The sequence below is a fragment of the Perna viridis genome, chromosome 3, assembly GCF_037379345.1.
Source record: "Perna viridis isolate PV_CMFRI_1.1 ecotype Kerala chromosome 3, ASM3737934v1, whole genome shotgun sequence".
NCBI classification, from domain to species: domain Eukaryota; kingdom Metazoa; phylum Mollusca; class Bivalvia; order Mytilida; family Mytilidae; genus Perna; species Perna viridis.
The window spans coordinates 18,898,716-18,925,707 of NC_142447.1; the positions used below are offsets into that span (position 1 = coordinate 18,898,716).

Here is a 26,992-nt window from a genome sequence, read left to right on the forward strand (position 1 = left end):
TACAGTAGTATTTACAGTTTTGGTAGTTAGCCATTCCTTGTTCTCAAAGGGAAAAAAAACATAATGTTAAAATCTAACACAGACTTTTGTTTTGATTTAGCATATTCTAGAAATGTAATATCCCAGCATCGCACGCGAGGCTAACGATAGATTTTCAGTCAAACCGGTATAGGTATAAGACAGGCCCGCAGAAATGGGTCAGGGGATTGCATTCAAAGTGAAGTAGCCTTTAAATGGATAAAATGGTAGGAAATTAAAAAATGCAATTCAAAAATAAAGAAAAAAAGAACTACTTACAGGTTCTAGATGTCCGTAACTCTTAATTAAATAACACTATAACAATAAAGTTGAAAACGATAGCACTTTCCGTATATACGTTACACTCTTCATTTCTTGCATTATAAAGCTAGGACATCGTTACTTTGAGCAGATAATTCGACTGTCTTTGTGGAAATAAACCAAAAAAATCCCCAACAATCTTTCTTAACATAGTGTTAGTGTTAGCCAATCATTTGCGCGATATGAGTGACGCCGACCATCTGCTGACTGTTCCTATACTTGGTTTAATTTTCATTTTCGTGCTAACATATATACTCAATACTGTTAGACCCGGTTTGCACTCATATGTGGTATTTTTTATACATGACGGAGAGTGGGGTTTCTTAACTCCCTTGACTAACATTTGGGGTCTCTCACGGGCGGTGTAAAGCATTCAGAAGCGTTTACATGTAGTCCCCCGGGCATAGTCGGTGTCATACTGGTTTGCCCACTTCTAATTAATGGTTTAAGTAAACATGGTTGTGTTGTTTTAACAATTAAAGTTTGTTTCTGAAATGTAGTTATAATTTTTACCTGCATTTTTCCTGTAGAATCTGGTAAAGAATATCATGTTCAGCTATTAAATTAATAGGAATATGCATCTCCCTAGATAGAGGTTACAAATACATGTACAAGTAGTACACAAAATGCATTAAGTGTAAAGAAGAGCTTTAAACAATGATGATAGAAAAAAAATACAAATATGAATGAATAAATAAATAAATAATAGGAAAATATGATAAAAAAAATATGCATAATATATGTACTATGTTACTATACAGTACTAAGCATCAAGAGAAAAAATGAAATGTATGGTACCATGTCTTGCTGACAACATTTAATGCAAGCAGTCGATGTAACCTAAACGTTTCTCAGCATTCATTTTTTTTCGCCTGCAGCGCGTATGACGTGTATAACACTACGTTAATAAGATTGTTTGATAGAAGAGTTAATTGATTATATTGTTTTTAAAGTGTTAACTGTGAGCCAGTAGCGATTGATTTAGCTTTCAAGTCTTTCATAATACCGGTATATTGTAATTTTGATTCATAAGAATTTTAAATGTTTTCTGTTGAGTACATGACTGTAAGTGGGAAAACCTTACAGTTTTTCAGTTTTATTCTCTTTTGATAGAGAACTGTTTAACAAGGACTAATGTAAAACAAATACTTTATATATGTAAATTCTTAGCAAGTCACACACACTGACTGCTAATTTGGTTCTAAGGAAGAGTAAATGACAGGTTTTTTTTAAAAGGATTGAAATTGAACTTGAAATTGAAATGGAGCATGCCAAACCCCGAGTCTAAAAAAATTGCGGTCGTATATTGGTAAGGTGCTGACAGCATATTCACTTGGTTTTTGTGCGATGACTTTAGTTATGGTTGGTCAGTTGTTATGAAATTTTTATATGATTTTACTAACTACTAAAGGAATGCTCCTATTTAATTTTGCGTTTATGGCCCCTACCGTTTTCAGATTAGGGCCACCCATGTAATTGACAGATACCACACTTATGGTTTCTGTTAATCTAAAAAAAAACTGAGAGTCCAGAATTTGACCAAGCTGACGTACATAAAGTGATATTGTCAATCCTTAACATGACATATCAAGTTCAACGCATCCATGCAAGTAAACCTTCAAGAAAGAAGCATTGTTATATGTATATGACTTGTTTTATGTTTATGGCAAGCCATTGTTGAATTTGTTCCCCATTTATTGATGTCAGCAGATATTTAGTAGCATGTGTTAATGGATATTTATCAACGTATGCATACTTTAATTATTGATATCAATAAATGAAGGAGTTTTCTAGACAATGCAAACACATTCAAGACGAAACGTATGTATGTTCAAATTTGCTTTTCGAGGAATACCAGTCTGCGTCCACACATGCCCCTCGGGCAACACTAGCCTGTGTCCACACATGTTATCTAAAATAAAAATGTTTACAAATCCTGTCTCGCCCCTTTCAGCAAGGCTAAGCGTCCCTTTTTTCAATGATTTTACAAGTTTACGGAAGGAAAATGTATAAAGGCGATGCTCAGTTGCAGCCTGTATCTAACTCATATTATACTAGGTTTTGTCTAAGAACGGAGCTATTTGGATTTGTTTTTGATGTCTGGACCAACAGGAATATGCAAGACTACAAATGTTGTGCTTGAGATGCACCTTTCAAATTAGGTTTCCCATAAAAAAATAAAAAGGCAAATGTATGTGAACTATTAAGTGGGAACTTTAACTGGTACATATACATTATACTTTTATGCAGCGGAGCTTGAAGCCAGACATTTCTAGCAAATTCCAGAAGTAGCCATAAAAAACGGCTGGGTTTATTTGTAGACTTGATATTTGGTTTATTATTTTGAAACTTAATTGCATATCAATTTGTCATAATATGCTGTAACATGAGGTACATTAAAGTTTTAAATAGCAATTTAATGTAGAATTAATTTCTGGGTTTATGATTGTGTGCGCCAGTAAAAAAGATTATGACGAGCAAATAAATTGGAGCGAAGATTTTTTCGGTATGCAGACTTCTCAAGGCTATCTCTCTGGGGAGTTGGACTTAGTATAGAGAAGAGAAGGTATGTTATATCTGTAAAACATGTATTGTTGTATAGATTACAATATATGTTTTATTTAGCCAAGTACTTTTTTCGACGCAGTCGGTATAGTTTCGCTTTTTACCATTTTGACCTTAAGGACGGTTTTCTATGGCCACACAAGTCACCTGATAGCAATTCTGTTTCCCGATTGGCCAAATACTGATAACTTAGTGGCGTTAAAAAAAAAACGCTATAGAAAATTTGAAATTGCGTTCTAAAAAAACTGTATCGAAAATTTGAAATGGCGTGCCATGTGTTATTTTCTTGAAAGAAATGTAGAAACTTAGAAGTAAAATTTTACTGCGTCGGGTATAATTTTTAAGATAGTACTTTTTGGTGTATCGATCGTCCTTCCTCGTATTTTGTTTGTTGTTTGCTCGTTTTTCTTTTGGTATTTTTTAAGTGTAAGTTCTTGTTAGAATCAGGCAAAATGGGAGAAACACACATGATCTGAGATGATATTTTCACTCTAGGATGCTTTCTTTATTTGATAAGACCATTATTTGATCTCTGCATTACTGGATTTTCTCAGGAATTTTTCAATAGAAAAATTAGGTTTTTGACAGAGTTGTCTGCCCTTGAAATGTTCATTTTCAGTGGATTTTAAGAAATCATAACTCAATTTACCAAAATGATATAGAAAATCTTATCTGTTTTCCTTGATTCTGTCAATGCAAGTAGTCAAAATAAACTTTCAAAATGGTGGGTTTTTTTTTCAAACCATGTTTCCCCTACTGTTTGATTCTTACAAAGACTGCCACTTTTAGATAAAATTCCTAATTATAGAGTATGATATCCTCCTTCGAAGAATCTTGCAAACCCAGATAACAAGCGATTCATATATAACTTTTCATGCTAATTCCTTCAATCTTTACCAACACTGATAGTGGAAAGGAAAGTTAGATAGAAGCACATATATTTTTTTGTTATTTTTTCTGGGGCTCTAGGATTTAAGTTAAGTTTTTTTCAGCAGCTGGAGTCAAAATTGTACTTGAAAATCTTCATTGTTCAGTACTGGAGGAAATATTTAATAATGGTTTTGTCTGTACATGGTTAAGTAAATTAATAATAATGCTGAAATGTTATTGTATTGCTGATTAAAAAAAATAAATCGGCTCAAATTTGGAAAAAAAACAGGCCATAACATATGCGACTATTGTCGTCATAATTAGGACCGATAACTCTGTATGTCAAGTATACTGATTCGATTTACCTGTAAAACCCAAGCTATATCGTCTGAATAAAACTAAAATATTGCTGCTGGGATGTTTAACACCAACAATCAACAATCAATCAATAAAAAAATATTGGACAATTGTGGTTTGTTTAGTTTTCTTTTTAAAGAATGGTCACAGGAAGTAAAGATTTACAGGCAGATCAGAATTATTTTGTTAGTTATTAAATAAACTTTATGAAGGATTAAAAAAAAAAGCTAAAATGAAAACCTTTCTACCTGCCCATCAGCAAAGGGTGATAATAAACCAACATTTTTTTTTGTGACTTATGTCTTCAAATGTCATTTTTTTTTTTTTTTTTTGCTTCTTTTAATGTCTTCAACCCAGGTATATTTGCAGGTGTATGTATTTCTTTAATAAAATAACTCACTTACTTTTCTAAGTTAAATCGTATCTGTTATTTATGATATTTTAATCTAATTATGTTCTGAATTGAAAATATAAATTAACATTATGCAATATCAAATAACAGCACAACAGGTATCCCCAAGCGCTCAGGCCCCTGCTGATCTGAGTATACCCAGCCAATTAACATCCTGTATAATTAGGTGTTTGACAAGTATGGTGTGTTACTGTTTCACTTCCTAATGATGTGGATATAATTTCCAAACTGGGACCTAATAGTATATAGTCAAAATCAAAAATTTTATGAGTCAATCATATATTCCCCAGCTTGATGAAATGAATGCAGATTTTGAAAATTGATATAATGTGTATGACGCTACTTTATATAATAAAATGGCTTAGTGTGTACACGCAAAAGTTTGTCAGGAAAACTACAATTGAAAGAAGGACCTCTTACCTTTTCACACTTAATAAATACCATTGTCAAACCAAAAACGGGACTAAATACAAAAATAATAATTGTGAAGATTGTGATGTTCAAAAAGAAAAAGAAAAAAAAAAAAAAAAAAAAACAATGCATTTGTCCATTATGTCAAAAGAGTTACTTGTGACGGTTCTGTTATGTAAAACAGACGATGATGAAAAACAAAAATAACTAAAATAATTAATGAAAGCATTTAGTGTCTTTTCCTGAAATATATCTATTCTACAATATTAGTCGATACCTTGGATGGCAGCTGATTTTTTAAATATTCCCTGCCACTACAAACTAGGTAGTATGGCAAACTAACATGATCAGTGTTGTGGTTAGATATGACATCAGAGTATTCTGGATTCTGGTATCAATCAAGGGAGCAAAATCCAAACAGTACATGTCATGATCAATTACACTGTAGAGAATAAAATAAAACCAAACATGATGTTCATAGAAATTATCAACTTAAACATGTAATAAAAAGACCCAATTACTACATACGTTCGACAGGGTTGTTCTTTACAACCTCTTTTAAAGACTTAAACATTATGAAGTCCAATGATGGGAGGCTATATCTATTGAAAAATAACAAAAGTTGATGGCATCATAGACTTGTTAAACATTCATCAGTCTATGATGACAAGTAGTCAGCTTTGAAAAAAAAACTTTAATGAATGTTGTATCAACACATCGTGTACGTATAATGACATAAAGATGGAGACTTTTATGTATGGTTGAAGTATAAATTATGTATATGAATTTAGTCGACAATAAAACTCTTTTTAATTTATTCACAGTATTATTTTTTGAGAGGGAAAAAGATGATACATTTTGCGTATTGTTTACTTCCGGTTTTAGACGCCATATTGAATTATTACACAACAATCGTAAAAATTAACACATTTCAAACCTAGTTGGAAGCAAGAAAACATGAACCTGAACTAAATTTGGGTTCATAATTATATTCAGTCATATATTACCTTTATTTTGTTGGGTTGGAAGGTATAAATACCTTAGCTGGATATGAACTGACCATTTATATAATTATCGTATGACTCACCAATACCAATAACTTATTGATCATATATTTTCATTATGTCATATTGCTATTTCATTTAGTTGTCGTACTTTATAACTTCGTCACCACACTATTTAACTTTTAAACTTTGTGATCATACTTTTACATTATGTGGTATTATTTTTTGTACGACCGAACATATTTTGTTGGGCGTATTATAGTATGACCCTGTCATCGTCGACGACGTCTGCGTCGTTGGCGTCTATTGACTTACGTTTGTTTACGAAAATTTGAGTTTATCCTGCAATGAGGTTATTTGTTTAACGAATAAAGGTATTATTTTTTTGCTGTATCCGCACATTAGCAGGTTATCGACTTTCTGGCTCCTCCCACTCACGTGATCGGCGGAACTACTTTTTTCTGGCATGCGTAAATTAATCATGGCCGCCACCATAGATACGATATAAACAAATTGCGACTTCGTATCCGGTTGATCTTGTTTTTTGCTGTTTTGTTTCGTTTTCACATGAATGAAATAAAAGATTTTATATAAACTAAATAATTATTTTTTTTTCACCGTCATATATATGGCAAATCCCAAATCTCGTTCAGATTTGATTCATTATCAGTTTGTCGGATTCGGAGCCAGAGTGTCCGTCACAATTTAACATAAACTGGTCCCTACTTTGAAAATTGAAACATTACAATATCATGAAACTCTTGAAGAGACAAATGACCAAGAAACTGTTATTGTCTTGGATTTATTACTGCCTAAACCCCAAAATAATGAATCAGAGGAACACTACATTATAGGTCTGCCCAATACAACTGCCTCCTCTTCTTCAAAAATCTCAAACAAATATTTCAAATCCAAAAGAAACTAGTGCACAAATTTCACCCCTGAACTCTACTGTCATATACCAAACAGAAACAAGTCAGCTTCCACCTTCCTCGCGAAATTCAAAACTTTAATGTTCTTAAAATCGACTTTACAACATTCAAAATATTTGTATTTATTGTTCATTTTACTTATTTGTCTCTTGGAATTAAATAAATTTTGATACATTGCTTATTTTCTTCAAACAGCTTTGACGGATTATATGGTGCAGATTGAATTTCAGTGTTTACTGAGTCATGCGCCATGCGTATTAATTTTTTTCTTCGGGTTTAACGATCGGGGCTCCTCAGTGGATATGCATTTTAAAATTTTATTTTAAAAATGTACACATGCACAAAACTATTAATATGACAGGATAAAAACAATACATGTACATTATCGAAAATTATTGAAGATATGTGTATTCGGCTTGAAACGGGGGAAATAGCTCGGCGGAGCCTCGCATTTCCTACCCGTTCCGTCGCTTCATCACATATCTTCAATAATTTTCGACAATGTATCTATATTGTATATAAAACTTATCCAATCTTTGTAAAATTTTAACATATTGTTTTAAGGACATGGCTGCGGACCCTATTGTGTTTTTAGCTCTTTACTATTGTTCCGATTTTAAGTGTCAGGTGTCAATCTGTTTCGTTTGAAAGTTTTATTTTGAACGTTTTTAGGGGTATAATTATCTTTGACCGTTTTCGAGTTAAAGTGGTACGAAATTGGGCTTCGCCACTAATATCCAATTTCAAATTTTTTAACTGATTTTGAATTGGATTCCTTATGAATCTTTCAAATCCGATTTTAGATATTTTACATTTCCAAAATACTTCATTTCCGACAGATCGATTTCGAGCCATTCACATTTAAAGTGCTAAGCATGATGAGATCTATCCAGAGATGGGGTAACTGTAATAGTATCGTTAATCAACTGTAATCGATTACATTTCTTGAAGTAATCATTGTAATCATTAATCAGCCAAAAATCTGAGTACATTTAATTAAATTTAATCAATTACTTTTCAAAATACCCTGTTATTCTGATTACTTTATGCTTACATTATGATTACAAAGAAAATATTAAAGCCTTATTATATAATAAATGGTATCTATGGATAATGCATTACATCAATAACAGAAAAAGAGTAAAATCTTTGTTAATCATTCAATGCTTCTTTGTGTAATTTTTTTATTGTTTTTTTTTTCTCTTTCTTTCTTTTTGGGAATATATCACATAATGTTAATTCAATACCAACAAGTAAAAAATCTATTTTTTCGAATGAAAAACATGTTTGTAAGAGCTATCAAAAGATCCTATACGATTGTTTTAACGAATTTGATAAGAAGTACAAGAGTAAAAACCATTATATTGAACTTGTATATATTTCATAGATCTATGTGGTTTAATAAATTGGTGAAGGTTGATATTCTACTGTACTTAAAAAAACATAATATTGCCTGTTATTAATTAAAAGTATTTAAAGCCTTATGAAAAATACAAATAACATAAACAAAATGTCCCAAACCTTTTAATAAATTCAAAGTTATTTGCATGCAAATTCATCGTAATCAGATTTAATCATGATTGCTTGCCAATGTAATCGTTAATTTAATCAATTACTTTCAGAAATGCTGTAATCATTACTTTAATTTAATCATACATTTGACAAAATAATTGTAATTTAATCAATTACATTGAATGTAATCGTACCCATCTCTGGATCTATCTGTAGTCAAATATTTGTTTTCTTCTGTTAAGCCATGTAGAAATTATTGCCCTTTTTCAACGATTGTTTTTCCCTATTTTTAATGTTTTTTTTTTTTTTTTTTTTCAAAAACGTTCTCCTCTGACATAACTTGACCAATATGACCAAATTTGGTATAAATACTCCATAGGGTGCTCTGCAGAGAACCGATGTAGAGATTTTTGATCCGTCAAAAACATGACCGTCTTTACTTTATATAGAACATAGGGGTCAGACAGAAGTTTTTCACATACATATCTCCAAAACCGTTTGGTTTAGCCAAATTCTGACATGGGTACGAAGTATTCAGCATGATGAGATCTATCTGCGGTCAAATATTCGTTTTGATCTGTTAAGTCATGTTGGGGTTATTGCCTCTTTTCGACGATATATCCCTACTTTTCGTGCTATTTATTTCAAAAATCTTCTCTTCTAAAATACCAGACCAGTTAGAATCTAACTTAGTATGAATATTTTTTGGGTATTCTGCACAAATGTGATGTGGGAATTTTTGATCCGTTGAAAAACATGACAGCTGTTACTTAAGAAAAGAACAAATGGGTCAGCCAGAAGTTGTTTCTCATATATCACCAAAGCCATTAGGGATAGCCAAATTCTTTCAATTGCTGAAATGATCCTTATTATAAGGCCTTCAAAGTGTACTGGAATCAAAGTTGTCGAACGACTCCTTGTTAGAGTAATTGCTCATGAAAGGTGAACAATGATGTTTTTTAACAGTTTTTAGCCAATATCATGAAAACTGAGGTAGATAGAAAAAACTCAATTGCTGAAATGATCCTTATGATAAGTTCTACAAACGTCTGCGTGGGATCATAGTTGTCGGATGACTCTTTGTTCGAGTTATTGCCCTTGAAGGGCGAAAAATGATGTTTTTAGCACTTTTCAGCCAATATCTTGAAAACTATAGTAGATAGTAGGAACTTTCAATTGATGAAGTGTTCCTTATAATAAGCCTTTCCAAAGTCTTCTTTTAGTCAAAATTGTCGGACAACTCATTGTTAAAGTTTTTGCCCTTGAAATGCAAAATTTTAAATAGGTGAGCGAATCAGGCTCTTGGGAAACTCTTGTTTTAAGTACAGTAAAATACACTTATCGTTCTGGACCTTACATACATTGCATTAGTAATTAAAGCTGACATTGTTTTGGCATCGTGTTATAATTTAGAGTTTAGCCAAGTTGGCAAACCGAAAGATATATGACAAGTACTGAAGTATCAGTAGAGTAGAATAAATGTAGGTTATTTATAAATTCAGGAACCCAATCTCTTGCCCCCCCCCCAAATCTGTCCACGTCCAGGCAAAATCTGAACATAATCAGAACTTATATTATGGAAAAATATTTATGTAAATGAATAAACATTAAAAATCGACTTTTTTAATGTTGTGCTTCAGATGCACCTTTCAAATTAGTTTTCCTATAAAAAAATCCGATGTGAAATGAAAGGAAAAAATAGCTTGAGTTTAACTGGTATTTACTTTCAGGCAGTGGAGCTCGATGCCAGCTATTTCTAGCAAATTCAAGAAGTATTCATATAAATTTCTGAATCTATCTGAAAACTTGAAATCTAATTGAATATCCATTTATCATTATATCTTGCAACATAAGGTATATAAAAGTTTTAAATAGCAATCTACTATAAAATTAATTTTTGGTTTTATGTTTGTGAGCTCCAGTTAATAGAATTTCACAAGCAAATAAATTGGAGTGAATGTTTTCACTATTCAAACTTTTTGAGACTATCTCTCTGGGAGTTGAACTAGGTATAGAGAAGACTATATAAGTGGTAGCCATTGCCTATGTAAGCTAGCATCGTGAGTTTCAACATTCTTGAATTCTCATATTAACAATTGCGAGCAGATCAATCCATATACATCCTTTACAGTTATAATAGCGGGTCATTATCCATAATTTGTATGGATTCTGGAAATATAGCAGTTCTCAACACACAACCTGTGACGTAAATAAATACACATACATTGACCGCATAAGTAGAAAAAAAGCCATCCAAGAAAAGCTTTGCATTGGTTTGAATGATAAAATTGGAGCTACATTTTTCCAAGGCGGGTTGAATAACATGAAAGCCCGGATAATAGTTTCTTTCAAATATAACCCTGTGTCAACAGTGACGTATAATTCTGTCTTGTGATTGACTGAGCAGGTATGGCGTTATTTACTTACTTTTATACGTTCTAATATTAAAACGTAAAGTATGTTTAAGTATTTCTTTCAAATGATTTTTTCCCATCTTTTGAAACAAATGTACAAGAATGAAACTTTTAAAACTGCGCCTGTTCCATACATACTCTACTATTTAACTTAAAGCCAGAAAGGTTCACACCTATCGCACACAAACCAGTTTATTTAACAAATAATCTTAGAAATATCCGAGAGCCATCAGTTCATCCTTTACATTGGAAACACTGCTGTTCGAGGAAACCACTGCTTTACGGCTGTTCCATGAACTGTACTACTTGATGTTCGTGCAATGTACTTCGGTGCCTCCTTTTATGGTATACCGGAAACGAAAAAAAAAGTATGTGAATTTAAATAATTATTGAAGATCATATAAAGTTGCACTATACAGAGTGCAATTTAGGTGCATTGTTACCTACACGAAGTTGACCCGTCTTATTTTGTAAAACTTAAAAACAAAAAGATGAAACTTGTTGGAAATATTTATTGTGGGTTGTAGATCATTTGTACATATATAAATGCAATCCTTATGAAAGTAAAGAGGTGTAAGATGCATATGTTAAGCTATCCGGAAAGATTCAGGTCTTCGCCGGATCGGATTTTTTCCTCTGCACCAGGTTGCTTTTGTTTGTTTGTTTGTTTTGTTTTGTTTTGTTTTGTTTTGTTTTGTTTTCAAAAATACAAAATTTCACACGACCTTTAAGAATAAAAATCACGAACAAATGAGCAGAAAAAGGTACGCTTATTATTTTTTTATAATTTTTGTTTTGTTTTATTACAATAATTCCAGGCCCGTTTACTTTAAGTGCGTGCCTGATATTGAAAACAAAACCACGTTTTTGACAGTTAATTTTGGGAAGGCACCCAAAATTTGTTATGAAAACTGATATATTTTTTTAATTATGTTACCATGACAACATAGTTTCATGACAAAATATAAAAGAATATCTATCTTTTTCATGGCTATACATAATGTAAGGTTTTGAAAAAAAATATACTTTTTACAGGAAAAAAGTGTTGGATTTGGTTGTTTGGGTGTCTCAATATAGCTTTTTTTAGAGTGGAATCTAGTTGGTGCGTTTAATGAAGAAGATACGAAAATACCGAACTTAGTATGGGAACCTCCGAAGAACATGACTTCATGTCAGATTGAAATCAGGCTCTCATGATGAGTGCTTCCAAGCTATCACTATATTTTGCATTAAATACCTTTATGAGTCATCTATAACTTAGATTAATAATTACAAAATACTACATCAATGGTCTTGTACAGGCTTCTCCGCCAAACATGTGGCATAGGGGAGGTAGCGTAGCGAAAGGTCCATTAGGATTAAGAATAATGTAACTGGGTTGGGGGCCGGCTCTCCCTAGGATTTTGCTTCTGTGAAATAGCTCAAATATAATTCGGCTCATCTAGCCGGACTAGTACGAAGCATGGTCTGTTCGATTGCAAGCTCCTAAACAGCGTCTGAAGTTCGAAATTCCCTCTATTTTTTTTTATAGACGTTTTGCCAAGCTCAAGAGCAGCATCTGACGTTCGAAACTCAGAATCGAAATTGCAAGAATCTTGAAAAACGGGAATATTTGAATGAATTTATACGAAATTATCTGACTGTCATACGACATCTGACTTGAATAATGTCAGAGAACTTCGAAATGTCTGTCTGCAGCGGTTAGCAAGAAAGGAAACGAACTCTTGCAGCTGCATGGACTTGCTATAGGACGTTAAAACTAACCACCGCGAATTTGTTCATTGGACAGAACTTTTTCAATGCAGTATGTATAAAGAACATTTTCATATCGAGTAATTTTTACAATAAATATTTATTATAAACTTGATTTTCTTGTAGACAATGGCTATCTACGTGGTAAAAGCTATTTTACTTTGTGGATCATTATTTATTATGGCTGGAAGTATCTCTGGTTCAAATCTTATATCTGAAAATTCCGATCTTCGCGAGTTTTGTCTGTTGTTCGCTTTACCAGGTCGGACAAATGGTCCTGATATCGCCAATTTCGAAGTTACTTTGAACGACCATCTTAATAAAGTCGGCAACGATATATTTGGCTATGAGGGTCATGATAAAAGAATGAGCGAGGCTGGAGCAAATTGCACATTTAAGAATAGTTTTACACCTAAATGTGCCTACTTTAGACTATCACAAATTGGAAAACATCTTATAAGCGATATGCAAACACTTGAGAGGCAAATCAATCCCGGATTGCATTATTCTAGCTATATGTACATTAACCTCCTGTCCACGTGGTATATGGACCGAGTGTTCATGAACTTGGAGTGTGGTCCTGTAGATGTTAGCAATCCACGTCCAACCAATCAATGGGAATACATCGCAGAATGGAGCAATCTATTACAATCACGACAATCCTTTTGTACTTGGTCGAAATCTTTACATAAATCAGTTGCAACAAATCTTAGAAAAGAAGTTCGGGCAATATGCGATGACAGTAGTACGGAGTCAATCTGCCATTTGTTGTCTGTTTTCGACCTTATAGACTCAATTGACCACATGTGTAGTATTGTGCCATTAGAGAATTGGACAACCAGATCAAAATTATTTAATTATACTCGATCTGCAGTGCGTATTTATTTCTTTTTTATGAAATATAAGATGCCAGAAGACATATCTAATATGTATGACAAAACTTTGACAGAAAACAATGTAAGGGATGAAATTTACTATATCATGTCTAAATTTATAGAGGACTTTAAGATCAATGATTTGTCTCTTGCGAAAAATATCTTAAAAATTTTACCAAAAACAATGTATATGCCATGCGACTACAATGCACCTTTCCCTACATTTAAGTGGGTTTCATGTTCCGCTGGGAAAACTTTTGAGGAGCTTCGTCTTTATATTCAAACGTACGACGATAAGAACGAACACATACGTAGTCATAAGTTCTTGTCTTATGAAATTAACCAAAAAGAATACATCAAAGAATTGAAAATTTCTCAAATCAAAGAGTTAGCAGAAATGAATGCAATCAGTCTACAAATCGTTAGTCAGAATTTGCAAAATAATATACAGGACCGATTTTCACAACTTGGGGAGTACTTCGAAAAAGTTGCAACTTTTCAGCAAAAAAAACTAAATGCCGATGTCGCGTATATTAAAGGTCGAATTGAAACGTATTGGCAGAGATTTAGGGCTAATGTACAACAACTTCAAACAAAAATGAGAACCCTTTTAGGAATGTTTGTCGGGACTGCCACGGCGGATTTGGCACAAGCCGTAGCAAAGCTGATCATGCGAATAGCAATGGGAGGAAATCCTCTGAAGTGGCTGACTGGTAGTGGCAATGCTGATGACATTTTAGAATCAGCAACTGAAGTAGCAGAAGCATCAAGACGTCTAACTGAATCTATTCGAAGTGTTGTTAATTTCCACAAACTCGTTGATTACAGCATAGTAATTGCCAAACGCTTCAATAAGAATGCGCGAATGCTAAAAAATATCAGGGTCATTATGAACAAAACCCAAGAAATAGTTGAAGGATCTGGTAAGGGATTTGAAGAACAACAATCGATTTTCTTGCAAGACTATAATGATTATTCTCCACAGGTAACAATGGACGATTTGGCAAAGTTGGATTCCTATTGGGATTTGTTCATTGAAGAGGTATGTGAAGGAATTGCGTCATCAAACAGCATCGTAGCACAATCAATACGTGGAATAGGAGATTCAAGAGGTAAATGTCGAGAAGTCAAGATTACTGCTTCACAGCTGGTAGCAACACAAGAAGAAATATACAGTCTTCAATTTGAACTTGTTGAAACAATGGCCCAAGTAATGGGTAGACTAACTCAAATTGAAAGCTCCAAAATAATTGGGAAAGGCCCTAGAGCAACAAATTCACATAACTTGACTACAAACAGTATAGGGATGTTAATGGCAGTTTCGTCCATATCTAACACTGTTTACCTTACAACAAATGTTCAAAAGTTGTGCGATACACTGGAATATAAACATGGTAAAAGACATCACTTATGTAATGGGTTGGCTACAGATATCGACAAACTCACAAATGTAGAGGACCCCTTTTGTCGCTCCGAGTTTAAATATATAACAGTATCTACAAAAAAGCAAGATAACGAAGGGGATTTTGCGTGGTTGGATTTACGTAAATTGTATAAAGGTGAAACTGCTTCATTTCAAGTACCAAATAGTAAATGGTGGATTGACCATGCACGGATTTCACCTTCTCAACAAAATAACAGTTTTTACCTGTCTGGGCTTGAAGTATATATGCCAACTAGAAGTTTAAGTTTACGTTCGGTAAGTTTCTTTTCTGTTTCTGACAATGATTTAATTTCAGAAGTAACAACTTTCCATTTTGATAACAATTGTTGTCCATATCGCAAAGCAGTCGGAAATGCCACTCACTATTGATCGCATCATTAACTATAGAGGGCGCAGAATTTGTGTAACAAGATATACTCATGAGTTTGATTGAACTCATATACCAAATTTTGTAATGTGACTCTGATTTCATGAACCTTTTTTTGATGACATACTTGTTGAATATTGAATCCAAAATTAAATTATAGGGAATTTTCGGTCTTTTTTAAGATAATCTCAATGTCCGTGGTGCACATTTTAATATAACTGCGTATGTAACCATCATTCCTTAAATATTGTAGTTTGTTTCAGTATTATGATACTTAGATCTTAAATTTGACAAACTGAAAACGTGTTGGTCATTTTTAACATTTATTTTAACATGTAAATCTGTCTTTTTTTAAAGTACTTCAAGTTAAGTTTTACTAATTAAAGTATTTTTAAATCTGTACGAATATAAGACGAGAAGATTAAAAATTGAATAAATTCCGTTTTTAGCAAAATACTTTACTTGGCAAACATGACTTGTTTCACGACAATGAAGATTGATACCTGTAAATAACTCAAAATGTAAATTGTCAAGTCCCGACTCAGGTTTTGTAAAAAATCTCAAATTGAGATTTCCTCAAATTATTGTTTTTTTTTTATTCTAAAATCTTCAATTACATGTGATTTGATTGATCGAAATTTGAGTAGAGGTAAAATCTGAGGAAAACTCAATTTAATAATTGAGACAATGCAAAACTGTACAATGTAATTTATTATAATATGAATATGTCTTTTTACTTTTGTACAATAGGTATATGTCCACGTAACGCCAACTAATATCGGTAACAGGTTAAGAGATGATTCAAATATAAATTATGTGATTTCACCCTTAAGTGATGTAAAAAATCTCTTAAAAAAGTCGTACGAAGAAGGACCACTTGGAAGATGTAGACAGAAAGATGATGTAATAGATAATCCATACCGTTATTGTGCACAAAAGACACGTCCGCTGTTTAAAGATATATGTCCTACAGGTGTTGGTTGGGGTAAATACCTTTCATTTTTTATTATCTAATATGTGGAATCGAATGTGAAGTATTTAATTCAAGTGTTAGGGTTTTATATCATTAGCATAGAAAGAAAGGTACAATATGATTTGACTTTTTTTATTGGCAGTATGTACTTCTTGTACACATTTTTTTTATGTCGATCTTTTTTTATGAACTTGGATCAAATGCCGACAAGTTTAGCTTTTTAAAATAGCTTGCCGTCTTTGTAGCTTCTTATTTTTTTTTGTTGAAAATTCCAGGAAAGATTTGGCATTTTGTTTTCTGGATGTTGAATATTATTTTCGCTATATGTATACGATTAATGTAAAGTTATAAGTTGTCAATTTAAAGCTTTAATTTTGTGTAACAGTTGATCTTTTATATGCATTGCTTGTCCTTTCAACGAACGCTCGGAATTCCATTTGGAACAAATTGTGCTCCTTTACTTGCTTACCTATTCCTTAACCATCATCGAAAACGAATCTCTGCTTAATATCAATTCTAAAGTTCCCATGTACCGTGAACCACGCTCCATAAATTGGAATTATAACTTTAAAGTTCTTATGGATACCGTCGAGGACTGCGCAAGAAAATGGATAAAACGAGAACAAGAATACATTGATTCTCTGTCAGAGTGGATAAAGGCCGTGAGGTCTTTAATTTTGAAACAAATAAAAGTCTTAAGTAGGTCAATGAGTGCCAAGGCTACATTGGTTTTCAAAGACCCCGATGTAGCAAAAACATTGTCTACTATACATGAAAAATATGTTGTCGTACCAGCAGACAAAACCCAAAACAAAATTGTTTTTGTCTGCAAAACGTTTTACATCCAATACTTATTATCAGAGGTAGACGTAAAAAATAATAGCAGTGATAAGACCCATACTGCCACCATACTCTCCAAAGAAGAGATTGTGGAAAACCATCAATCTATGCTATCCTCTTTTGGTCTCTCTACCAAGGAAGATGATTGTGATTTACCGTCTATGTACTGGATTCATAAACTCCACAAGAATCCGTACAAAAAAGTTTCATAGCTGGATCTGCAAAATGTACCACCAAACCCCTTTCAAAACTTTTAACTTCCATACTCACAACTGTCAAAGGGGGTCTACAGTCCTACCACAATACTTATTACTCCCTTAGTGGTATTAATTCAATGTGGATCCTGAAAAATTCGAAAGATTTTTTGGAGACAATCAGTTCAAGACTATTTTCTGAATATAATAGCATTAAAACCTATGATTTTTCAACACTCTATACTTCTATTCCTCATACTCAGTTAAAATCCCGACTTAAAAACATATATCGTTTTTTTTTTTCAAAAAAAGATGGTACACCTAGATACAAATATATAGTTCTTGGTAGAGATTCCTCATACTTTGTAAGAAATAATTCCAAATCATTTCCCAAATATACAAAGGAAGATGTTTACAAAATGCTCGAATTTTTAATCGACAACATATTTGTCCAGTGTGGTGGACGTGTTTTTCAACAAACGGTTGGCATTCCAATGGGAACAAATTGTGCTCCTTTACTTGCTGACCTTTTCCTTCACTCTTATGAGTCGCGCTTGAACTCTAACAAATAGGCTTCTGAAACAGGGTTATGTTGCTACAAAATTGAAGTCATCAAAAAGAAGTTTTATGGTCGTCATCATGAACTCGTGGATGGTTATGGTGTATCCATCTGCACCATGAAAACTCATTTATTCAAGGGGTCATAGTTTTCCTTTCCTCTTTTGTCTCCCCCGGACTTGACTTTTTATGAGCAACTCCGTGGGTGTTTCTAGAAAAGCAGAGGACGCTTACCCTACCGGTGCACCTGGTCCATGCTCCCAGTTTTTAGTTGAGTCCGAGTTGCTCATATGCTTTTGTTACTTTGTATGTATGATTTTAGTTGCTTTATGTTCTTTCTTATGTATGTGTGTATTCCATATCTGGTCTTTGTCCCTGGATTACACTCTTTTGATTGCCGCTATAACCTTGGTTCCCTTGATTGTTCTTTGATATGAAGTTCAGTTGTTGACCTTGACCTAAAGCTTATTCATGTCCCATCTTGTTTTGGTTGTGAACAATCATGCCGTAAATGACTTGCGTATTTGGACTTAATGGGTCATATTATTCAAAAGTTTTGGTGTCTTATTTTCATGGTTATGTATGAAGTCTGGACCTAAAATTTAGTATAGGAGCTATATTTCCTTAAGCATGACACTATAGCTGCACATTCGAAAGTTTATTCTGGATATACCTATGGTGCTTATTTACAGTCGTGCCAAGTAACATTTATTAAAATTGAAATAAAAAGATATTTTATAGTTTTTATAGATAATATACCGAAATGTTCAATATTCATATTACAATGATATTTATATTGTATTTTAAAGTGGATATTTATATTTTGACCATGGGGGTTTCTCTATTTAAAGATACATGACACAAGAAATAAGGGAAATCTAGATTTTCCAAGAGTTTTTCTTTGCAGAGTTTGGTCCACCAATGGAATTACATGTGTCTAGTATAACACGCATTCCCTGAAAATGATACAGAAGGGTGATGATTTTGTTTTTGAAACAAAGAATAAACTCCATTATGATTGGTTGTTTACCTTCTAGGGCCAGAGAGTGACAGAATACCCATCATATAAATATTGAAAATTTGAAATGCCGTACGAGTGCTTCTATGAATAACTTCTCATCAACAGCATTTGAACCAAATACTTATGAAGGTTAAGAAAATAAGTCAGGGGGAGTGTTGTAATTACGCCAAAGTACTTAAACCCTGTCGCATTTTTTGCGCCTATTCAAAGTCATGAATTTCTGATCTCAATATGTCTTGTTTCGTTTTCACCTGTATTTTATTTTTATGTAACTTGAGTATATAAGGACGACTCTTTCGTTGGACCTGTGTATAATGATGTTTTGGGACCAGCTGCAGCCAGTCTCGTGGTACAAGGATTTCCTTGTCGTTCATTAAAGACCGATGGGTGGCCTTGGGTTGACATTTTCATCCCGGTAGGGTTGTTGTCTCTTTGATATATACACCATACCTATTTTCAGGGTCCCCTGTAGTCACATACAATTCTTTTTACTATTCAAGTGAATATCCTCGGGGATCTGTGGTCACTGACAATTCTTACTACTAAGTGAATACCCTCGGAGGAAGTGATCACAGATAAGTATGACTACTGAGTAAGTGAATCCCCTGGGAGAGCTATGGTGAACCAGCAGTGTCATATAGATATTGCAATTGATTCTGTGCAATATCCATGCACATTTTGTCGCAACTGAAACAAACACAGGAACCATGCTTCTACAAAAATGAACTGGTTAAAGGCGTGAAATGGTCTATATGATTTACTTTAGTTATTTGTGACATCGCGTTTATTCAGAACATTTTTTTTCTATAAACAAAGAAACATACCCATATTTACTTCCAATACTGAAATTTACAACCAAGTCATGATTTTGTTTATATATTTCACTGAATGACTGGTCTCAAAGAAGAACAATAAATGCATTTCCAGATTTACTTTTTATTGAATTTATAAGGAATAACTTAATTTGTTGAAAAAAAGTTTCATCCGATTTTTTTAATATCAATTATAATTCGTTTAAAGATATGTAGTGACACAAAATACCGAATCTCTTAAACTAGATTGACACATTTAGTAAATTCATTATGTGTTTTATTTTAACAAGCTTAAGCCTACAGGTGTCTGACATTTCATCTTGAATATGTATATATATATATTCAATTTTACCAAAACCTTTCAAGCTTCCATTTGAAACAGAATGATATTAATCCAAGTAACTTTGACGCTTACATAAGGTTGATGTAAAGTGCTTAATACAAACGTTCCAATGATTTGTAAGAGTTGTGTCCCTTACCTTAGGTCTGCCTCTTTAATTCTTTGGAGATATTTTTAGTTTATGTGCATAGCTAACAAATCATTCGTATACTTGTGTGAACGATTTTACAGTCTCATGCAAGGATCTTAGTAACTCAGAATGGTTTCATTCTGTTTCAATGAATACGTGGCAGTCTGTGATGAAATTGAAAATGATACAAACATATCACTGATTTCAAAAGTTATGGTTCCTAGTCTAAGATTTATCAATCCCTTAAAATAAGATCAATTTAAGATTTTTTCTATATATATTTATACATTGCAGAAACGAACAACGACAAAATACTGCTACCTTCAATTTACTCCAAGTTAGATATTCGAATCGAAGGCTACGAAAATCTAAATTTAGGTGAACCAGTGACTGATGTTGGTGTGCAAATCGGGGTTCGATTTTGTTCAATAAGTTCAAATGAGGGTTCTCGTCATAGAAAGAAAAGACGCACTGAAAGGTATTACATTGATTCATAAAGAAAATAATCAGAAATAAGTAAAGAACAAAATGCGAAAAAGGTTTTGTCGAATACATTCAAAAGATATAGATCAAACAGTTCATTTGTTCTTTGAACGTGTTATTTTGGTTATTTCATGGTTTCATGTTTCTGTGTTTTGTTTGTTTGGGTTTTTTGTGTGTGTATGTTTGTTCCCTTCCAGACTTTATCATTGGAATATATTCTTTTGATTTCCGCTAGAATCTTGGTTTCCTTAAGTACTCTTTAACCAAGATGTGAAATTACTTTTCCCTTCCTTGATATTGTTACGAAATCTTAGTATATAAAGTCAAACACAGGGAAATTATCCTATGTGTAAAGACATCAATAAGTCTTAAAATAAAATGAAAACAAACAAACAAACAAACAAATACCTATGGTTGAATAAAAAGAATATATAATGCATAGATTTGCCATGTGCTTTTATACTTATAGTTGCAGCAATGATGTTTTGCTATGAAATATGGCAGTTCAAGGTCACAACCATAACGTCATAACTTATTGCAATTTTTTAATTTTATGAATTGTTTTCATTTTTGTTTTTGTTTTTGTTTTTTTAATGAACATTCATCATAGGGTTTTAATGACGTAACATATAAATCATTCGTCATGCGGGATCGATTATTTTTATAAATATTTTTAAATGACGAAACATAGTCTGGTGGGTAATTTATGTATTGATTTGTTTGTTTGTTTTCTTGTTGGGGTTTAAGGCTAAAAACCACTAATTCCACTTCCCATAGGCTTCTATGCTAATTTCACAATATTCAATGGCTTCTCTGGACTTTACCTTAACTTTAACCTGCAGAGGACTATATATCAGCATGATTCTACATATGTCAGCTCACAATCCTCAGAATGGCATGTGGGGTTAGCAGACTTGCAGTGAAGTACTGGTCACCGGAAGTGAAGGGTCTATAAATAGCATGGGAAATCCCAGTGTTTTCACAAGATATGGGTATATTTAAAAATCATTATGGAGATTAGGCTTAACATCACAAGAAGCAAAATGAACCTATAAAATGTACAGAAATGTTTTTCCTTTCAGAAACTGTTTAAATTTTTTAAATAAAGTGAGGTCTTTTTTCACAGCACTATGAGGAACAGGGGTAATTTCTGCGTAGGACTATTTTTGCGTACGTTCCAAATGCTCATTGGTTGAATTGGTGGTCTGTAACCTAAAGAGTCACTTTTTGTCTTAGAAAAAATAAATAACAATACAGGTATCTTCCTACACACATACGGAATGCATTTGCAAAGTTTCAGTGAAATGTGACAAGCACTTTTTTAAATATTTGATTTTTAAATATAGGGTAACCTAGTTGTGCCAGCAAAAAAGTGACAATATTCTACCATACTTAAATGCATTAGATATTTGCAAAGAACCTTTTCTGACTTTTCAAATAAATAATATCAATCACAACTTGTTTTTTAACAATATTAATGAAGAAATAGTTTTAAAAGTAATCATTTTCTGAGAAATTGGTCTAATTTTAAAAATTTATTTCTGACATGCCTCCCCCTTTTTCTTGATCACATGTCAAAAATCCTAAATCTTTAAATTTTCACAAAAGGTGATATATTTGGCTTTAAATTTGTAAATACAGTGTTTTCACATTAAAACATGACCAGTAAAGGGCACCTAAAGCAAAAAAAGTACTCAATAATGGATTTTCCATGTTGCCATAGGAGAATGCTTATATGGCCTTAACCGCAGTAATGAAAGTGAGTTTTTCCTCATTTCTAACCTAATTTTTGCTCAAATCTACACAAAACTTGATTTCAAGTGCTTATTACCACCATATTTAGGTAAATATAGCCCTCAAAGTTTAATATTTGATATTTTTACTAAATTTTCTACACTTTTTACAAGATAGGACATAAAAATCAGCCAAAAAGACCAATTTTCCATAATTTGGACCTATAACTTAAAAAAAATGCATATTTTGAAGGATTTTTGTAGTGTATTCCTCTCATGGCAAGTTAACAAAATATTCAAGTAGTTTAAAGCTATTTCAAGAAACTTTTCATTTTGCCATGGCTTCAGCTTAAGGCTAAAAACCACTAATTCCACTTCCCATAGGCTTCTATGCTAATTTCACAATATTCAATGGCTTCTCTGGACTTTACCTTAACTTTAACCTGCAGAGGACTATATATATATCAGCATGATTCTACATATGTCAGCTCACAATCCTCAGAATGGCATGTGGGGTTAGCAGACTTGCAGTGAAGTACTGGTCACCGGAAGTGAAGGGTCTATAAATAGCATGGGAAATCCCAGCACTATGAGGAACAGGGGTAATTTCTGCGTAGGACTATTTTTGCGTACGCTCCAAATGCTCATTGGTTGAATTGGTGGTCTGTAACCTTAACGTCCGAGCAGCAATATTTTAGCTATATTCAGACGATGAACATGAAATGGATGATAAAATGAACATGAAATGATGATTAAATGAAAAAGGGATGGGACACAAGGACAATGGGGTCGACAAATTTTGATTTCCACTGGAAATAGGGAGAGGTGGGTAGGGTCGGGCAATTTAGCCTCCTGTGGCGGAGCCCTATGGTTCCTACTCCGGGAGAATACCACAGTAGGGTTCTTTAACGTGCGAGGAAAGTGGCAAAGCGCCCTAGCCCCGGGCTAGGGTTCTGAGCACTATTTAGTCGCCTTTTACGACAAGCTTAGCGCTGCTGCAGGCCTATTCTTTTAACACCCGGACCTGCACGGGGAAATTTATGTATTGAACTCATAATCAAATTTATATAATTCACTAAATGTTGAAAATATCGTAATGTGTATAAAATACAATACAATACAATACATTAGAAAATTTTTATTTAACCAATTATGGGCATTTAAGGGGCAGTTACAAGGAGACATTGATGATTCAGTTAATAATGGAACATAAAAAAATCACAGACTTATAAACAATTATTTTTACATGTATATTCTTAAGTATGTTTTTTACTTAACAGAGAAAGAAGAGAATCTGGAAGCACCAAGTGTTGTTCCCAAGACAATCATTATTTCTCCGAGTGGACACGCACTTGTCAACCTTGTCCTGTGGGTTCTAAAAGTTATTTCAACAGTCTCTTTTGTGGTAAGTTTTTGTAGGAATAACTGTTTACGTAAAATCAAATTACTTACTTTGATTTGTAACAAGCTTATACGGTAAAAAGATCACTAGAAGTGAAGACAGGTCGACAATGGATTAAATAGTTTGGTAGATATTTAATTTGTGCAATTATAGGTATGCCTTTCTTTTTTGTTTTGCATTTCAGGGTTTTTTTTCACGGCACTTTAAAGGTGGGGCTAGGGTAGAATTTTTTGAAAATGTCAAAACCATACAGCATGATCCTATGTTTTGAAAGTTGCAAAAGATAACTTAATCTTAAATTGCTGACAAATAATGCGTCTTTATTGAATAATAATATTTGTTTTTAAATTAATGTAGGTCAAGTGATCACCATTCGTCTTCCTGAAGACTTAACAGCTGAATTCACATACGAAAAGGCAGTAACCCTTTGCCAGCAATATGGATCATCTATTGCGTCTTCACAGCTTTTCAAAGAGGCCCAAGATTTAGGTCAGAAGTCATGCGCATGTGGATGGGTAGAAGGATCTAACGTTGATTCTCTCACAGCACGAAGTGTGTGTACCAACAAGTCAGCATGCACAAAAACGGGAACACGATCAGTTCATTGTAAGGCAGTGTTTAGCACGTAGGTCCTAATCTCGCAAATGAAGATATATACACTAACTATCTGTCAATAAAATACTGTATCAACTATATGTCGTTTTATTATTCATTTGAAAATTGTAGTTGGAAACAGAAATTTTTCTGTAATCTTTTTGCACAAGATACTTAATCTATCACAAGTGTAGAGATCTGTGGTCCTTTTCACAAAAAATTGTAAGTGTAAAATTAGTCGTAAGTTATGACGTCATAGTAAATAAACGTATTGTGACGTCATAACTTACGACTTATTTTACTCTTACGATTTTTTGTGAAAAGGGCCACTGTTACATTGTATTATATGAACATACACTGTTAACCATTGTGTTTAACAATATGGGTCATTCTACATGTACCATTTATCATAGAAAATGTCATCGCCTTAGCACCTTAATAGTGATTTTATTATAAGATGACGAACTAGAGCTAGAGTTAAACAATTGTTAGATTTGTACATAAAATATGAATGATATATTCTTATGAAATTAAGACAGTCCAGTATGCATTCTAATAGACACCGTGTATTAGCCTCCAGTTGTATTTGAACATCTGTCTTGAGTTTGAATAAAATCAAAACATTTCCCAAACACAATGGAAAAAGTACGGATATGGTGAAATGTAATTAATGCACCAGCTTATAACTTATATCAAAAAAACATTTAATACCTTTAGAAGTCACTGATAGGTCTTCAACAAGTGTAAACACACCTTTAAACAAGTACTGAAATGCCTCGACAATAAGGGTAATTAATCCACGGTAATTATCACAATAAAAAGTAAATTAACGACGCAAAGACGTATTAATGACCAACATCTTCTGACACGGTGGACAGGCGCATGAAATCTCTGCTGAGGTTAAATTAATGTTGTAATGCCTTAACCATCTCCCTTTATAGTAAAGCCAAAAATGAACTGAAACAACAAAGAAACACACACACAAATATTAATTAAAAAATACAGTCGATGTGATACATCAACGTACAACATATAGAAAAAAAAGAAAAAAAAGAACTAGAGATATCCACTAATAAAAAATGCTCGTAGTTACTTAAAGGAATTAAGCCCAGACCAAATTAAAGTATGACGAAATCATCAGTTTACCATTTTTATAAATAATTGGACTCTACAATTTCGGCGGAATGGGTTTGGAGTAGAAAGTCTATCGCTAAAAAAGCAATACTTAATTATAATAACAATATAAAGACTGAGTTTTTACGTAGGGATGCAATTAAGGGTCGGCTATTTCTAGACTTGCAAAGAGAAGGTACAGACCATAGACAACTATTTCAAAATCATATCCTTTCCGAATAAATCAAATAAGGGGCCGGTCATTAATTATTTCTGGGGGTGAACCGGCACAATCTAAGTTTACATTGGTTGATTGATTGTTGGGGTTTAAAGCCCGAGCAGCAATGTTTCGGCTATATTCAGGCGATGAACATGAAATTGATAATAAAATGAACATGAAATTGATGATAAAATGAACATGAAATGATGATGATATAAAAAAATGGGATCAGACACGAGGATAATGGGGTCGACAAATTTTTGATTGCCCCTTGAAATAGGGAGAGATGGGTAGGGTCGGGCAATTTAGCATTCTGTGGCGGAGCCCTATGGTTCATATTCCGGGAGAATACCACAGAAGGGTTTTTTTAACGTGCGAGGAACGTGGCATCTTTTCCAACACGGTGCAACACTATGGTTTGCGGTCAGGTTTTCCGTATTATGACCTGACGCATGTAGTTACCCCATTCCACCTCCGGGGGTACACAACCCAGTTGCTCTGTGGGCAAAACGCCCTAGCCCCCGGCTAGGATTCTGAGCACTATATAGTCGCCTTTTACGACAAGCTTAGCACTGCTGTGGGCCTATTCTTTTTACACCCGGACCCGCATGGGGCAAGTTTACATTGGACAAACAGAACTTTTTCAAAATTCACACCCCTTCTCTCAACTACTAAACTTTTTGCTTCGCAATAGAAGAATTGATATTGAAAAAAAATAATTCAAACAGAATAGGGAAAGTAATGCAAAAAACCCGAACTATTATTGTTCAGACATACATATGTCATAGACCGAAAATATATGTAGCAAAAGTCCATGTTCTTTGATAATTGTTGAAGTCAATACAAACCACAGATGTAGCATGTTTTATAAAATTCATTTACAAATAGTACAAAGACAAAATATCTTTTTTTTTTTAAAGTGCAACCTAAACCTTGGAAGTCAATAGCATACTAGACATTGGAAAGGATTAAATTTTCTAGATAAAGGGAATGGAAATTCAAATAGTAATCGACAATATAATCAAGAAAATCTGGGAAAAAAATTCATACTAAGAAAAAAGACGCACACTACATAAATGAAAATAACTATAATCTATAACAAGCTCATAGAAGCAAATGCAAATTTAGAATTATGATTTTGCTGGTAAATAACTTGATGTAAAAAAATAGGGTCATCTTTATTTTTAGAAACTATTTTGGTGTTTTGGTTGTCACAAGAGGGAGTTGCTGGTCATTTTATTTAAATAAAGAAAGATCAATACATTAATGACGTATCCACATTGGTCCTTTGGGTTTAGGATTCATCTGATATTAATCGTATAATT

At 33.2% G+C, this 26,992-nt stretch overlaps 1 protein-coding gene across 1 annotated transcript; it reads left to right on the plus strand.

Annotated features, from left to right (window-relative positions):
* The first annotated feature begins 2,757 nt into the window (after positions 1 to 2,757).
* LOC148621323 (uncharacterized) lies at positions 2,758 to 24,433 on the plus strand. The gene is made up of 6 exons (XM_088575496.1): positions 2,758 to 2,905; positions 12,695 to 15,142; positions 16,005 to 16,239; positions 20,417 to 20,600; positions 23,619 to 23,743; positions 24,098 to 24,433. The coding sequence occupies exons 2-6, from the start codon at positions 12,698 to 12,700 to the stop codon at positions 24,367 to 24,369; spliced, it is 3,261 nt and encodes a 1,086-aa protein (XP_088431622.1). The 5' UTR covers positions 2,758 to 2,905; positions 12,695 to 12,697; the 3' UTR covers positions 24,370 to 24,433.
* The last annotated feature ends 2,559 nt before the right edge of the window (positions 24,434 to 26,992 follow it).

Coding starts and splice junctions, on each gene's coding strand:
- LOC148621323 (XM_088575496.1), top strand. CDS start 12,698: ATGGCTATCTACGTGGTAAAAGCTATTTTACTTTGTGGATCATTATTT. Junction 15,143..16,004: donor GAAGTTTAAGTTTACGTTCG/GTAAGTTTCTTT, acceptor TTTGTACAATAG/GTATATGTCCACGTAACGCC. Junction 16,240..20,416: donor TCCTACAGGTGTTGGTTGGG/GTAAATACCTTT, acceptor TATACATTGCAG/AAACGAACAACGACAAAATA.